General features: G+C 57.8%; 2 protein-coding genes across 2 annotated transcripts; one reads left to right on the top strand and one right to left on the bottom strand.

Moving 5' to 3' along the window:
* Positions 1-333: 333 nt before the first annotated feature.
* On the top strand, positions 334-7087 carry CATSPER1 (cation channel sperm associated 1). Its single transcript, XM_074276557.1, has 13 exons — positions 334-455; positions 546-815; positions 1441-1653; positions 2111-2221; positions 2754-2913; positions 3398-3489; positions 3635-3778; positions 4353-4416; positions 4662-4734; positions 5218-5275; positions 5452-5527; positions 6753-6867; positions 6938-7087. Exons 2-13 carry the CDS (start codon positions 566-568, stop codon positions 6962-6964), a joined length of 1383 nt encoding a protein of 460 aa, XP_074132658.1. The 5' UTR covers positions 334-455; positions 546-565; the 3' UTR covers positions 6965-7087.
* Positions 7088-9385: 2298 nt separating this feature from the next.
* On the bottom strand, positions 9386-11273 carry CST6 (cystatin E/M). Its single transcript, XM_074276558.1, has 3 exons — positions 10957-11273; positions 10367-10486; positions 9386-9598 (listed from the first exon to the last, which is right to left on the bottom strand). Exons 1-3 carry the CDS (start codon positions 11191-11193, stop codon positions 9515-9517), a joined length of 441 nt encoding a protein of 146 aa, XP_074132659.1. The 5' UTR covers positions 11194-11273; the 3' UTR covers positions 9386-9514.
* Positions 11274-16018: the final 4745 nt, after the last annotated feature.

Genomic DNA, 16018 nt, shown 5'->3' with positions numbered 1-16018 from the left:
TGCTGCTGCTATTACCACTATTATTCCTGCTGCTGCTGCTATTACTACTATTATTCCTGCTGCTGCTACTATTACCACTATTATTCCTGCTGCTGCTGCTATTACTACTATTATTCCTGCTGCTGCTACTATTACCACTATTATTCCTGCTGCTGCTACTATTACCAGTGTTATTCCTACTGATGCACTGGGGGGCACAGCGAATGTGAGGCCAAATTTGAACTCAGACCTTCCTGAGTGCATTATCATTGCGCTCCCTTTCCTAGAGGTCAGCAAGATTATAGATGACGATTTGCCAGGTTCTGGTGACCTTTGATGTTCTCTGAGATTCTAGGATTCTGTGAAAGGCACTCTAGTGGAAGGAGCCAGGCCTTACATCACAGAACCGTCTCCCTGGAAACAACCAGGTCCCTCCACAGAATGTGAGACCCCACAAGTCCATTGAATGAACTGAGGTAAGGAGAGTTGCGGATGAGAGGTTGGGGAGGGCGAGAAGAACCGGGTCTGGAGGTACCCAGGCCAATCATCTGTCACTCTCGTGTCAGTTCCAGAGTTCCTTTTCAAGATGAATTACTTAACGGTTCCAGAGGAGATCCGGAGGGAGGTCGAGACCCCAGAGTCCCAGGCTGCTACTCTTCCAGCACCCTCTTCCATTGCCTCTGGTGTGTCACATAGCAGAACTGTGCATATGAAGCACACTCCCCGATCCTGGAGCCTAAAGAGCAAGCCCTCTCGAAGTAGCAGCCGAATTCAGCCATCGTACAGCTCCATGGGGCAAAACTGGGAACAAGATCACCGCCTAAAGATGAGGAGAAGTAAGACAATCCGCCTATCGATCCCTAGGCCTGGGAACCCCGGCTCGGCCCCTCCCTTCCACCCAGGAGTACCCGCTTCTGGATCCTGCTCCCTGGAGCCCTTCGGGCACTCTGATGGAGCCAGTGGAAGTGTGTCACGGCTCCCCAACCTCTATCTCAGTCAGAGTCAAGGGAATATTAGGGTGCTGTGAAGGGCACGGCTGTTCCTGATCTCAAGACAGAAAAGCATCGCTGCCCAGTGTTTGGCTTGGTGCCCTTGTGCCCAGCATTAATATGGCCTAAGCCCTCCCCCAAGTGTCTTTGGGGCTGCCCTCCCATTGTCTTGTGTTACACTTTAAAAGCCAGGCTGGGGCCCGGCAGGCAGAGGCTCCTTCACATCACGGCTCATATTCTCTGTGTACAGTGAAGGGGTCGGTCTCTTCCAGATTTAAGTAGGTGAGTCTGAGAGGGAGCCAGGGGCCGCATGCCCGTCTGCCTCTCTGACGGGGACGGTGCCAGAGCTGCCGCCCGCTCGGTTACTGATGATCTCCGAGCCCCCGTCGGGGCGCCCACCGAGCAGAATGAGGCTCGGCACAGTCAGTGCCCAGGGCCTGACCTCCTTCTGTCCCAAACTCCCACCTTGTAGTGAGGATGCAGCGGACCCACAAGAAGCAGATGGCCACCAACGAGCTCCTCCACAAGTGCTGCTGGAAGATCTTTGAAGTCTTTCTCCACATCCAGTCCATGCTGGCCGTCCTGGTGGAGAGCCTCGGCTTTGAAATCTTCATCTTCATCGTGGTCTGTTTAAACACCATCATCCTGGTGGTCCAGACCTTTGCTGAGGTGGAGATCTGGGGAGGTGAGCATCCTTGGCAGGGGCTGAGAGAGACGCTACCTGATCCGGTCTGGTTCTGAAACTCGGGGGGCCGCTAGAAGTGACCAGGGAGCCCATTAGGACTAGCTGCTCCGTCTCCAGCTTCCTGGAGGAGGAGGAAGAGGAGGAAAAAGAGCGGGGGAGGAAGATGAGAATAAAGGGAAAGGGGAAGAGAATGGGGGAATTTCAGCCCACTTATATCTTGAAAGAAAAATAAAGCGACTGTTAAGTCAATCCGGAACATGTCATTTGGGATTTAATATCTAAGAGGGAGATATAACTGTCAGAAGACTATTTGTCCTAGAAAGACGATTCCTCGGGGTTACTGGGAATCCTGCCTGAGGAGAGCCAGGAGGTGGTTGGGTCAGGGCAGAGGGAGGAAGTGTGTGTGGGGGCTGAGACCTGCACTGACATGGAGGATCTCCCCCCCCCCTCCCCACAGAATGGTACTTCACAGCTTTTGACTCGATCTTCCTCTGCATCTACTTCATGGAGGCTTTCCTAAAGATCATAGTCATGGGAATAGGCTACTTTGATTCTTGGAACAGCCTAGGTGGGTGAGGTGGGGAGGGCTTGGATGGGAGGAGGGTTGGAGGAGGTTAGGAACAAGCAGGGGAGGAACCCGCCATGGAGTGGCGGTAGTAATGAATTGGCAGGTCCTGCAGGGAATGGTCTTCCAGCTGGGGAAAGGGGCTGGATGGAATAGAGGGGGAGTACCAATAGGGGCTCCAGATTTAGGGAAAAGAGGTTCCGCCACCTTGCCCAGGAGCTTGCTTTTCTGATGGAGACCCCCTGGCTAGTGGTCAGAACACTGAATCCTAGAGCCCAGAAGACCTGGGTGCAAATTCCACCTTCAGCACTGACCAACCATGCAACCCCCAGACAGCTCATTTTTCTTAAATCCCAGCTTCCTCATGCATATAACGCCTGAGGTAACTCTCTCCCAGGGTGACTGGGGAGGTTCAAGCGCTAGAAGAGGGGTGGGTGCTTCCCCAGCCTAAGGGAGGCAGGTCACCTGCACCATGAGGGGCTGGAGCTTTGCAGGGCGGGCTCTTGAGATGGGCGCTGTGCCCCTGCCCCCTCAGATTTCTTCATCATGGTCATGGCCATGGTGGACTTCATACTCAAGCAGATCTACTTCTCGTCTGTCACAAGAATGGCCCACAGCAAGACCGTCTTCGGCATCCTCAAGATCTTCAAAAGCCTCCGAGCACTGAGGGCCGTCATGGTGCTCCGCAGGCTCAGGTGAGGGCCAGCTGGGCTCTTGGATCCCACAAAAAGAACCCACAAAATCAAAAGCTCTTTGGACGATCCTCAATAATTTTTAATCACAAAAAGACGCCAAGAACCAAAGTCTGAGAGCCACTGAATTAACAGATGATTCTAAATGACTCTTCTAGATGCGAATCTATGACCTTATTCCTGAATGAATAGCCACATTCCTCAGTTTCCCCATCTATAAAATGGAAGGATTGGGTTACAAGCCCGCTAGGCAGCTTCTCCCTGGAAATCTAGGGTTTTCTGGGTTCTAGGTCCTCAGCTCCAAGGTTCCTCCCAGCTTTTTCTCCTCTTCTCCTAGGTCAGCCGTTCTCCACCCTGGGCTCTAAGGGGGTCTCCCTGCCCTGACCCCTTGCCTTTGGCCTCAGACCCTCCCTAATTCCAAGGTTCTCTGAAGCCCCCGGGGAGCCTGGCCAGGCCCTCTGACCGCCTCGTCTCCTCCTGCTTTCAGCTTCCTCAACAACCTCCAGGAGGTGACGGGGACACTGGCCAGGTCGCTGCCATCCATCGGGGCCATCCTTGTCCTGATGTTCACCTGCCTCTGTATCTGCCCAGGAGGGAGCTGGGGAGGGAGGGGGATGGCAGGGCCACAGGAGGTGGGAGGCTGGGGGGGCGGCATCTGAGGCTGGGCAGAGGTGGAGGGCTGGCCAACACTGCAAGGGCCTTGGGGCCGCCTTAGCCTCCCCAGTCTTCTTCTCAGTGATATTCCGATCCCTCTTCAACCAATCGGACCCCAAGCGCTTCCAGAACATCTTCACCACCATCTTCACACTTTTTACTATGCTCACGCTGGATGACTGGTCCCTCATCTACTTGTCCAGCCGAGCGAAAGGTAGCGGGAAGGGGCCTTGGAGGGGGGTTGGGGTCCAGCAAGGTGGGAAGTTGCACCGGTCTTGGGAGCTTCGGAGCAGGAGTGGTAACTAGGGTGAGACAATGGGGACTGTGGCCCAGAATGCAAAATTCAAAGGGGGCTTCCGAATACAATTCTTCCTTTGCAACAACAACAACAACAACAACAAAATCCGGTTCTGCACATATATATTGTACCTGGGATATACTATAAGATATTTAATACGTATGGGAATGCCTGCCATCTAGGGGAGGGGGTGGAGGGAAGGAGGGGAAAAATTTGGAACAGAAAGGAGTACAAGGGATAATGTTGTAAAAAAAAAAATTACCTATGCATATGTACTGTCAAAAAAATGTTATAATTATAAAATTAATAAAAAAAAATTCAAAGAGGGCTGATCCAGAAAAGTGACAGCATCCAATTAGAAAGAAAAATTAAGATGATAAACTCTCAGGGGGTAGTCCCCCACTTCCCACCCCCCTCTTGCTCCTCTCCAGCTATGGGCATCCTTCCCATGACTTGCCTCAGTCTCTGAGTACAAAATTTCCTCCCCCAGGTGCCTGGTACATCGTTCCCATCCTCATGATCTACATTATTATACAATACTTCATTTTCCTCAAGTGAGAAACCAAGCCCCCTCTCCCCTCCCCACCCTGGCTCCCCAGTCCCTGGCTGCCCCCCTCCCCCCCAGGGCCTTCCCAACCTCCTCTTCTGGGCCTCAGGCCCGTGCCCCTCTCCTCAGACAAGCCCCAGCTCAGCCCCAGTTCTGCCTAGGAGTCCGCCGGGGAGCCCCTGCCCCCCATGCCCTCCCTGTGTGGCCCTGCCCCTGCTCCCGGGGCCTCAGACCTCATCCCGTGTCTTGTAGCCTGGTGATCGCGGTGCTGGTGGACAACTTCCAGATGGCCTTACTCAAGGGACTGGAAAAGGAGAAGCAGAAGGTACGGGGGTGGCAATACCCACTATGTGCCAGCCATGGAGCTGAGGGGGACGCCAGCTTTACTAGGGGCCCCGGCCAGAAAGATGGCCTCCGCAGCCAGGAGCTCCACCTGCCCTGTGTCATTTCTCTGCCGGCCTAGTCCTGGGCTGGGGGAGGGAAGGCTCCCAGGCTGCAGCCCCCGTCCCAGCGAGGGGTCAAGGGCTGAGGGTCCCCACCAAGTCCCATGGACGCCCACATCCCAGGTTGCGCAGCCCACACCCTCCATTGCAGTCCCTCTGACGAAAGCCCGTGTTTTCCTCTTGTTTTCATCCCAACCTCCCCTGAGCGCCCTCCAGGACAGAAACAGCCAGACAGGCATTTAGCCAAGGATGCAAGCCACCCCCCCCCCCAGGGCCTCCACCCCTGCCAGGGAGACCACCTCCTTCCCCTAGGACTCTCTCCGGGGAGGGAAGAAGTGACTCCTCTCCTCCAATTGGCTCCCCAGAAAGTGGCCCGGATGCACGAGCGCCTTCTGGACGAGTCGCTGACCATCCTCGAGAAAGGTATCGACGCCTCGGAACCCGCTGGCTACGTCCCCCCCTTTCTTGAGCCTCCTAGACTCCCGGAGGCAGCCGGTGCCGGAGAGGGGCATTTCCAGGCCCAGAGGCCCTGCTGGAACCCCCTCCCATCAGCCTGGACCCTGGCCTCTCCCCCATTTTCTGGCCACCTCTCTTCACAGAACCGGAGGAGAATTTGAGCGGAACTTCTCTACAAATGAAGATAATTGAGAAAAAATATGGGGACCTGACAGAATCGTAAGGAGAAGCTCCGGGGGCTGGGCGCTTGGGGAGCCGTCAGGAAGACCAGGGTCAGGGGGGTCAGTGGACCAAGAGGGGAAAGGAGGCAGGAGCCACTGGGGGAAGGACCTGGGGGCCTGAGGCTCTGGGCTAAGGGAAAAGAAATGGCTTTGGCCCTTAGGAACTTGAGTCACTGGGGAGATGGGGCCCTCATTTTATAAAGGGTAAACTGAGGCCCAGAATGGGAAAGGAGCTTGCCTTGGGTCAGAAATGGGGAAAAGGCTCAGGATCAGGAGTCGAATCAACCCTTCGACCTCAAGGCTTCTCAGTGCTCTGAACTGCATCCCCTAAGGCACAGGCGTCTGGGATCCAGGATGCCGGCTATCCCTGGGGCTAGGATAGTTAGTGGGGGAGAGTATTGTGGGAACAGTGTTCCCACTTTCTCCTAAAATCTGAAGGCTCCTTCATGCTCTGAGCCCTCCCCATCCCCAGGGGCTGAGCTTCCCTTGAGGGGGGAGCCTAAAAGGCTGCAAGGAAGGGTCCTGGGTCTAAAGGCGGCAGCCTGCGCCGTGCCCCACTCCTGGGCCCCCTTCTGAGACAGAGAGGTCTCTGCCCGGCCCCCAGCTTGTCTGGCTTGGGGGGCAGAAGGGTTTTCCAGCCCAACCTTAATGGTTTGTAGAACAGTCAAACTTTGGGCCTGGGAGACTCGAAAACAGAGAACAAAGAACCTCGGCATGGGGAGGGCTTGGAACCAGAAATGGTAGAATTGGAAGGGGCCTATCAAAGCTGGGGGCCCCTTAGAGAGCAGACGATGTCAGAGCGGGGGGGGGCCTTAGAACATGGAAAATCAGAGAACAGAGTGCGAGCTGGGAGGGGACCTCAGAGCCCAGTCACCTGGCGCGCAGCCTCATTCTGGAGCAGCCGCTCAGCGAGGCTGGGAGCCTGGGCCCACGGCTCTTGGGCCCCACCAGTGTCGGAGAAGGCTGTGGGGGTGGGACAGCCGAGGAGACCCCCTGCTGCTGCCCCTCTAGACACGCCCTGTGTGCCCCTGCATGTCCCCCAGCTCTGGCAGCTCTGGTCCTCTGCCATTGGAGCAAGCCCGCTCTCCTCTGTGGCCCTCAGTTTCCTGGTCCGTAACCGGGGAGCAATAATCCTCGCACAAGCTGCCAGAGGAAAGCCCGGGGGTCCCCGTTCTGGGGAGCTGCCCCCCCAGCTGAGGGCCCCCTGTGCCTCTGTCTCCCAGACAGCAGAACCAATTGTTCCACTACCTGCAGCTGATGGCGGCCGTGGAGCACCACCAGCAGGTGTTCCGCTCGCAGGCGGCCGTCATCGATGAGATCATCGACAGGGTTTTCGAGGTGAGCTGGGGACCCTGGGGGTGGCGGGTTCCTCTGGCTCAGCCCTGACCCCCCCCCTCCTTCCTCTCAGGCCGGAGAAGAAGATTACAAGAAGTGAATGGAGAAGTCGCTGAGTGACCGGAAGTGGATCCACTTCCGCCCTTTGTGGCCTTGGGGCCGGCCGCAGGCCTGGGACTGCCCGGAAGCCGCATTCCAATAGAGTCCTGAAGTCTCTTTCTAAGCTCTTGTCTCCTTCCTGGCTGCAAATCAGTGGGCTTGTAGGAGAGACCCCCGCCCCCCCCACAGCCGCCCTCCCCCCGGTTTTCCGGCCAAGGGAGCCCGGCTTGTGCGGCTTCCCCATCAGAGCCTCATTGCAGCCTGTGGCGTGGGCAGTCCATAGAGCGGTCAGCCTGTGGCCCAGGAGTCCCAGACTCCAGAGGGCAGAGACAAGAGCAGCTGGGGGACGCCCTGGGTTGGGGAGGGGGAGAAGAGCAGCAGGTACGAAAGCTAACTCTTAGGAGACTTGAAGTTCTGTGACTGTTTTCTCATTTAAGCCTCCCATCAATCCTGGGAAACAAGAGCCCCATTTTATAGATGAGGAAACTGAGGCAGACAGGTAAAGTGATCCAGCTAGTAAGTCTGAGGCCAGCTTTGAACTCCATTTTGCCTGCCTCCAGGGCTTGCCCCCTTCCCACTGTACCCACGGCCAGCTGCTGGTAAACGGCAGGAATATCCCAGGTAAAATGAGCCGCTGTGGGCGGGCGGGAGGGAGCTGCCTCCCAGGAGGTCTCGCGGGAGGCTGGAGGCCCCCGCTCGGCCTGGGACAGACCATCCCTGCTGCCTCAAGCTGAGGGATGCTCATTGACACCTGGCCCCAGAAGGGCAGGGCTGGGGCTAAGGAAGGCCCAAGACTCAGAGCGGGGCAGACCTCCCCGTGTGGTCAGTGTGCCCCAAACCTACCATGCGGGAAGGACTCCCCCCCACTCCGGGGTGATGAGCCCCAGCTCTCCTAGGCCCCGGAGCCAGGGAGAACCCTGTTACTCAGAGTGATGGCCACGGGCCAGGCGTCAGCTGGGCCTGAGTCACTTGTCACCAGGCCAGAGTATTGTGCCCAATGCCCAGGGAGCCAGTGATGACATGGGCCGGGCAGGGGCCCCGCCCACAGCCAGGTGTGCAAATGGCCAGGGATGGCCACTCAGGGCCAGGCACCGGCACGGCGGGTGCTCGGGAGGGGCCTGAAGGCCGCAGCGGACCAGGGCTGCCGGGTCCGGGATGGGTGAATAAAGGGGCTGGAGCATCCACTTGGACGTCCCGCCATTGCCATAGGACCTTGTTTCCCCCCTCCATCCCGCCCCATGAGGGGCCTGAACCTCGCTGCTGGGGACCTAGGCCGATGAGCCTGGAGCTCAGAATGGCTTCAGTTGGATCCAATTCAGTGAGTACTTATTAAGTACCTGCTGTATGCTGGGCCCTGCAATTAGCTAGGGGCCCTTTCAGCTTTGAATCTCAGGGTGGGACCGGCTCTGCCCTAGGTGACAAATGACGGCTTGAGGGCACCAGGAGGGACAAAGGAGGAGAGAGGAAGCGAGAGGGAGGAAAGGGAGGAAAGGGAGGATGCCAGCGGAAATTGGAAAGGAAGAAGACGGTGGGCGGCCCTGAGGAGGAAGTACGGGAACCTAGCCAGGACCCATCACAGCCCTCTTTCCCCTGTCAGACGTCCTGTTCGGGGTCCCCCCCCATCCTGAGCCTTCCTCCCCTGCCTGCTGTTGGGCCTAGAAGGCTCTGAGACATCTCCTGGGCCAGCCAGGTCTGCCTCCCCCCACCCCCTGCCCCCAGTGCGAGCCCTGTTCCCGGAGGCTAATGGTGAACCACCAGGGAGGGCCCAAGGGAGGGAGCTGGAGGGGCCCACGGGGAGCCTCCCAGGAGCCTGCAGGGGTTTAAGCTTTGGGCAGCAGGGAATCTCTGCTGGAGGGCAGGGGCACCTGGCCAGGGCAGTCACAGGCAGAGGCCCCCCCGCCCAGTGCCCGTTTCCTAGCTCCACTTTGGCCGCCAGAGGGCTAGTGGCGGTCTTCCCAGGAACCTTTGTGTGTGTGTGCGTGTGTGTGCAGCTCTGCAGGCAGCTGGATTCTGGGAAAAAGGACCAGGGAACCCCCCCCCATGAAGTCCTAACAAGCCCTCCCCCCATTAAGCCCCCTTAAAGCAGAGCTCGGGGCAGCCCAGTCTGGCCCTGCAGGGCTCCTGGGCCTGGCCTCCTGGGCCCTTCTTCCAGCAGAACTCCACTCCCTGATAAGCGGGCTGGGGGGGAGCCAAGAGGGGAGGGGGAGGAAACCTTGGGAACCCAAAATCTTACAAAAATGAATCTGAAATCTCTCTTTTTGTGGAATTGGAAAAATAGGGTTGAGAGAAGCTGGGGTTCACCCGTTTTCACGCCCAGCACCGGGCGCAGCATTAGCCCTAAAGGCTCGTGACCGTCCTGGGATGTTCCTGCCCCCCTCCCCCTGGTCCTCACTTGGGGGCTCGCAGTGAGCAGAGAAGGCAATGGGTTTATCCGTTTATTCAGACAGCCAAGGCTGCTGTTCAATCTCCAGGGCCTGGAAGATCCCCCCCCCTCCCCGCCTGTCCCATCTTCCTCTGCAGGCGCCCCCCTCCCCCCATGCTGGGCCAGGGCTTAGGCGGGCAGACAGGAGAACTTCTCGACCGTGGTCTGGTTTTTCCAGGGAACCTGCAGGATCTCAAAGTCACAGCGGAAATTCTGGGGGAACAGACAGAGCCGAAGAATGGAGAGCGTCCCCCTCCCTCTCAGGCCCCCCAGATCCTCGCCCCCTTTGTCTCAGGGAGTCCCTGCAGAGGCCGCCCGGCCGGCTGGGGATGGGCAGAGGGCAGCTGCGCCAGAGGCTGGAAGGGGAAACCCGGGGCAGGGGCGAGAGCAGGAAGCCCTTTGATTGTGTGCTCATCCGGGCTCGGCCCAGAAGGTTCTGGGGAAGGAGGAGGCCACGGCCTGGGACCTCCCCTAGAACGGGGTGAAGGGATGCTGAGAGCCTCCTCGGGGAGCCGTCAGCCTCCGCCTGGGCCCAGCTGCCCCAGGACCAGTCAGGACCATGGGCTTAGGGCTGGAAGGGACCTGAGAGGCCAGCTTACAGGAGGGGAAACTGAGGCTGAATGGGGGGGGAATGGCTCAGTCTCCCAGATAGGAGATGGCAGCATCAGGATCTGAATCAGCGGCCCCCCTCCCCAACCCCTCAGCCCCTCCTCCACTGTCCAGGGGGCTGGGGGAAGAAGGCAGGGGCGCCCTAGTCTGACAAAGGCATCTGGTCCCTGATTCTTCTCAGTCACATGAGCTCCCACCCACAGCCATATGTGCTCACACTCTGACATTGTCCCCAGCTGGATGTAGCCTCTCTGAGGTGGATCCTGGGGTCTCAGGAGACCCCTGCTTGCAGGACTGTTGAGCCCTCCCCCCCAGGCTTTGCTCTGGAGTCAGGGTGGCTTGGGAGGACCCAGGCCCCTTTGCGGCTCTTACCTGCTGCTCTGCGGAGAATGGGCACTGGGTCAAGTTCACTCCCTCGCCCGTATCGGCGCCCTTCCGGCACTCGGTGTTCCTAATCTCCATGGTCAGGAAGTATTTGATGCCAGACACAAGCTAGACACAGCAGTCCCTGGATCAGGCGGGGGGCCGGCCACCCCGCCAAGCCTGCTGGAAGGGACCCCGAAGCCACCCACCGGGGCCCTGAGCCCCTGCCGCGTCCCCCAGGTACTCTGCGAGCCGCCTTGCAGACCTCTGGGGCTGGGGAGCTCACTACCTTCCCGGGCAGTGCTTTGGTCCCTTCTAAGGACTGAAAATTTGTCTTCGACGGAGCCTCAAGTTCCCCTTCCTCCCCACTCTAACCACGCTGCCTCAGTGGAGAGTCCAGCCTGAGGGTCGGGCCCTTTCCTGGGAATCCCCCAGACAGACTGACTCACGGCCCCGAGGGAGATCCCCAAACCCAGCTGGGGCTCCTGGCCCTCTGAGCCCCTCACCCACCTGACCCTCCCAGGGGCCGCCAGGACGAGGGTCTGGCCCCTGAGCCCCCAGACCCGCCTGCCCCACCCCCGCCGGCCGGGGCCCCTCACCTGCTTCTCGGCCTTGAGGACTTTGGTGTCCCTGAAGTAGTACATGCTGTTGCTGCCGGTGTTGAAGGTCTCCACGGCCAGCTGGGCGTACTCCTTCACCTCGGGGCTGCTGGTGGACACGGGGATGCGGGCGCCCAGCAGGTTCCCCGGCCGGGGCCCGTCGCTGCTCCCCTGGTCCCCGTGGGCCACGGGCAGGCTCAGGGAGGCGACACACAGCACCAGCAGCGGCACCAGCATCTCGGCTATGGGCAGGCCTTGGGAGCTCAGGGGAGCAGGCCGGCCAGAGCCTTTTACCTGCTCTGGGAGCCCCACCCCCGGGCGCCGGGGAGTCCCCTCCCCCTCCTTCTCCACCCCTAGGAGCTGCCCGACAGGTCCTGGGCCGCCTCCCTCCCCAGCCTCGGGCTGGATGGAAACTACTGTTCCTGTCTCCCTCCTCCTGGAACGCAGCACCCTGGGCCCTCGGCCCCCCCTCCCAGAGCCCCCGGAGCGGGAGGGGGCTCCCCCTTTCAGGGGTGAAATCTGCTCCTCTCCAGCCTATGGATCCCTTGCCTCCAGGCACTGTAGGGGTGACCATTCCACCTCCTGAGAGCACTTACAAAACAGTGTCCATCCATACACGGATGTGGGAAACTGGGGAGTGTGCAGCTAATATCCCAGTCACCCACACAGGCAGACATTGTGGGACTTATCACCCAGGAGAAGCAGCAGCCTCAGGTTTACTGATACAGACCCCTAATAAGCAACCTGGTGACGTCGCCCAGATTCTGACTCCAAGCAGCAGAGCCCAGGAATATTCTCCCATGCCCCGTTCCAGGAGGAGGAGCCTGGGAGCCTGAGCATCCTCAGGGCACACGGTGATCACTCAATGCTGGCTGCCTGATCCCCCAGACGCAGGGGGAGAGCGGCCAGGTTTGGGATGAGGGCCCCCACCCCGGCCCTGGTCCTCTCAGAACTGACCTTTGGCCCCTACGATGGAGGAGGGGGACAGGTGGAACCCTGGGAGACGCCAAGGAGCCAGCCTCCATTGGGCGCTTCCTGCGCCCCCGGGGGTGCCCGTTCTTTGGGCCCAAGCTCGATGGCTCTGCCAGGGGGGAGGGGCTGCTCCTAGAATTTAGAGCCCAAAGGGAACTGAGAGATGGTTTTGGCAAAGCCCCCAAAGAGGTAAACTGAGGACAGGTTTGGTCCAGGGACATGCTCGGAGACATAAAGCTGCCACTGGCAGTTGACGATTCGAATCCAGGGTCCCTGACTCCAACCTGCCTCCCGCTACCGAAGCTGCTTTTGGGGAGCCGAGCTTTCCTCCGGGAGGGCCGGGCAGCCTCCTTCGCCGCCAGGTGCCCTGACTTCCCATGTCCCACAGCAAGGCTTATAGCCTTGGTGCATTGATTCGGCCCCGATTCCCAGGTCTTGTGCTGAGTGACGTTCCCCGTGATGTCCACGTGTCCGGCAGGAGATGCCGTGGTCTTCACTGCTCTGAAGCCATTGCAGCCCCAGCCCAAAGCCCCCGGGGGCCCAATGAGCTTGCTCCTCACGGGAAAGCCCCGGATCTCCAAGAGAGAGCAAGCCAGGGAGAGGGATGTGGGGGGGCTGCCGACCCCCAAGCTGGCTTCTTCCCTTCAGTAATCTGGAGAGAAATCCAAGTCTTCCACCTTCTCTCTCAGAGCCCCAACGGGGCTTGGGAAACCCAAAGGGCAGAAGAGGATCCCAGGAAAGCGGAGGGCTCATCCTCCGGAGATTTTCAATAAACTTCTGCCTTCTACTGAGTGATCTCTGAGTAGTCATCTTGGGTAAGGGTCTTCTCCATCCTCACATGAGGAAGGCCCTTTGCAGGCTGGGGGGCCCAGGCCCTTGTTTTCTTTGTTGTTGTTCTATTTTATCCCCCATCCACTCCCCGGGTCACGAATCCCCTTCCTCCTAAAGGGGTGGTTCCCACTCGCAGGCGCCAGGAGCCTGGCAGGATTCAGGCCCCAGTGACCCTGTGATTACTGTCTGCGAGGGCGGGGCCTGAGGAGACTCACAGGATGGACATCTGAGGGGGGCTTACAAAGATGGAGGACGAGACACGGGAGAACGGGAGCAGCCTAGCACCCAAGGCCGAGCTTCCCTCCTGACTCCTCGCGGGCCTCCGGTTCCCCATCTGCCAAGGAAGAATGTGTCCCTTGTGGCTCAAAGAGCCCAAATCAGGACAGAGGGCAGCCACGGCCTCGGCCCCCCAAAGAGCAGGGGTTTTCTCCCACTTGCACCCCGGAAACAGCTGGCAGTCCAGGAGTTTTCTGGGCTGGGACCTCAGCTTGCTCTTCCAGTGGGGAAAGAAAGAGGACGACCTGGCCCAGCCTGGTCCCAGAAACACTTTGGGTCCCGAGGCCAGTCAGGAGAGGGGAGACTGCAGAGGGAGGAGGAAGCCTTCCAGGGAAGGGGGGCCCTGAGCTTCCCGCCCCGACAGTCAAACCCAGAGCCCTTTCCTCCTTAATAAGGGACCAAAAGACACAGTCTCAAGCAGCCACTCTCATCGCCCAAAGCTCAGCAGAACGGGCCGGGGACTCTCCCCCTTCTCGCCAGGGGCTGAATCTGCTGAAATGAGCCGCTGGGTCTCTGCGAGTGGCCACGGGCACCTCCTGGCCGGGCGAGCCTGGACAAGTCACTTCACCCTGCTTGCCTCAGTTTACTTATCTGTAAAATGAAAAGAAGGAGGAAATGGCAAGAAAAGTCCAAATGGGTCACAAAAAGTCGGACATGAGTGAAGCTGGGTTTTATTACAGAAAGATCATTCTTTTTGGAAAAAGTTGTTTTTGCAATTAACAAGCATTTATTTTCTCTTCCTCCTACCTCCCCATCCCCCAATTGAACAAACACACACACACACATACACATACACACACACACACAGACACACACACACACATACACATACACACACACATACACATACACACACATACACACATACACACACATACACACATACACACACATACACACACACACATACACACATACACACACATACACACACACACATACACACATACACACATACACACACATACACACACACACACACACACACACACACACACACACACACACACACACACACATACACACACATAAGCCCCTTGAGGACGGTGTCTGAACTGTGCTTCTTGATGCACCTCTGGGGCTCCGGTTGGCTCTCACACTTTGGAACAGTTAGAAAATGGCAGCGGGCAGTAGTGGGAGAGCGAGGAGCCCGGGGGGGGTGCCACGGGGCACAGAGCACCCGGCCTGGAGACTCCTCTTCCTGAGTCGAATCCGGCCTCAGACACTCATTAGCTGTGTGGTCCTGGCAAGTCTCTTCTCCCTGCCCATCCCCATTCCATAATCTGTAAAACGGGCGGCAGAGGGAAGTGGTGGACCCCAGTATCTTTGGCAAGAAAAACCCAAGGAGGGTCATGAGAGCAGGAGCCAAGTGAGCAGCAATGACAGTGGGGAGACAGGAATGAAGAAACACCGAGGGAAGGAGGGAGCTCCGAGCCCCAACTTGTGGATGATGCCCCACAAAGGGCCATGATTTGCCTGGGACAAGGGTCACAGGGGAGGGCGGTGCCCTTCCCAGCCTCTGTTTCCTGACCCGTCTGACTGAGATTTCAGTTCAAGGAAAGGGCCCTTAATCCTCCATCCTCAGCATGTGACCCAGCGATCCCACTCTGGGACTTGGGGGGAATCCACACAGAAACAGGGTCCCCGATTCCCCAAACGTCCTTCTCCACACTCCTAGAGGTAGAAAAGGCCCAGCTGCCTATTAATCACCAAACATGGAAAGAGTGATGCCGTGGAGGCCCCCCTGTCCCCGTGGGCGCAGGATCCCCAGCTGTTTGCTTGGGCAGCAATTCCCTCCCTGGAGGCTCTGGCCCAGCTGCTTTCCACCTGCTACCTGGGCGCCATCCTCCCTCCTACTAACCCTTAGGCCATCCCACCTTGATGTGGGATGCGCTGTCCCCCTGAGCCTCCCGCCACCTCCCCCCTTCTCCCTGATCTCTGACTTCTGGAGACTGCCCTCCATTCCAGTCCCATGGCCGCTGCCAGTTCCACCCCCCTACGCCCACATCGGGAGCACTCCCTTTTCAGCTCCCTTCCCCTGGAATTCTTGGCTTCCCGGGAGCATCCTTCAGGTGGTGTCCGCTGGCCCTCCCCTCCTCCCTCTGGCTTTGGCTCCCTCCCTGACGGCCCTTCCATCCTTGGTGAGATCTTGCTCCTGCTCCGTATTGACTGTACTTCCTGGGAGACCGGAAGCCCTTGGGACCAGGGCCAGCCAGGTTTTATTTGGGTTTTTCGTTTTACTCGCTCCACAAGCCTCTAATACTCGTGAACCTAATAAATATTTGTTGGATAAAATGGAGTCATGTAATAATAAATTAATGTTTAAATCCATTGACTCACAGAAAACATTTAGGAAATGCTTACTATGTACCAGACACTGCATCAGGTTACAAATACAAGCAAGATGGTCTATGCCCATTGCACTGAAGCAATCAGGGTTAAGTGACTTGTCCAGGGTCACACAGCCAGGAACTATTTAGTGTCTGAGGTCACATTTGAACTCAGGTCCTCCTGACTTCAGGGCTGGTGCGCTACCCACTGCACCACCCAGATGCCCCATGTAGCTTATATGCTAACGGGGCTGGCTAGAAATTTCACCTTCTATTACAAATCGTTGACACCATATGAAAGACTGCCCCAAATCATTAGTAATAAGAGAAATGGAAATTAAACAATTAGAAAGTTTCGCCGAACCACCAGAGATGGCAAAAAATGGGACGTCGGTGTTAGAGGGCTTAGAGGGAGGCAGGCACACTAATATTTTGGGGCGGGATCACAATGAATAAAGCATACCTTCAAAATAGACCTTTTTTTTTTAGTGGTTTTGCATCTCCTAGAATTCCCCCACCCAGTGTTCCCTTTCTCGGTCCCAGAGAACCATCTCTAATAATTAATAATTTTCTATAAGAGGAAGAGAAAGAAATTCAGCAAAAACAGTCAAGACACGGAAAAAAATTATGACCTTATCTACAGCGTTCCAAAC

The sequence above is a fragment of the Sminthopsis crassicaudata genome, chromosome 6, assembly GCF_048593235.1.
Source record: "Sminthopsis crassicaudata isolate SCR6 chromosome 6, ASM4859323v1, whole genome shotgun sequence".
Lineage (NCBI taxonomy): Eukaryota > Metazoa > Chordata > Mammalia > Dasyuromorphia > Dasyuridae > Sminthopsis > Sminthopsis crassicaudata.
This window is presented reverse-complemented; position numbering and strand designations above follow the sequence as displayed.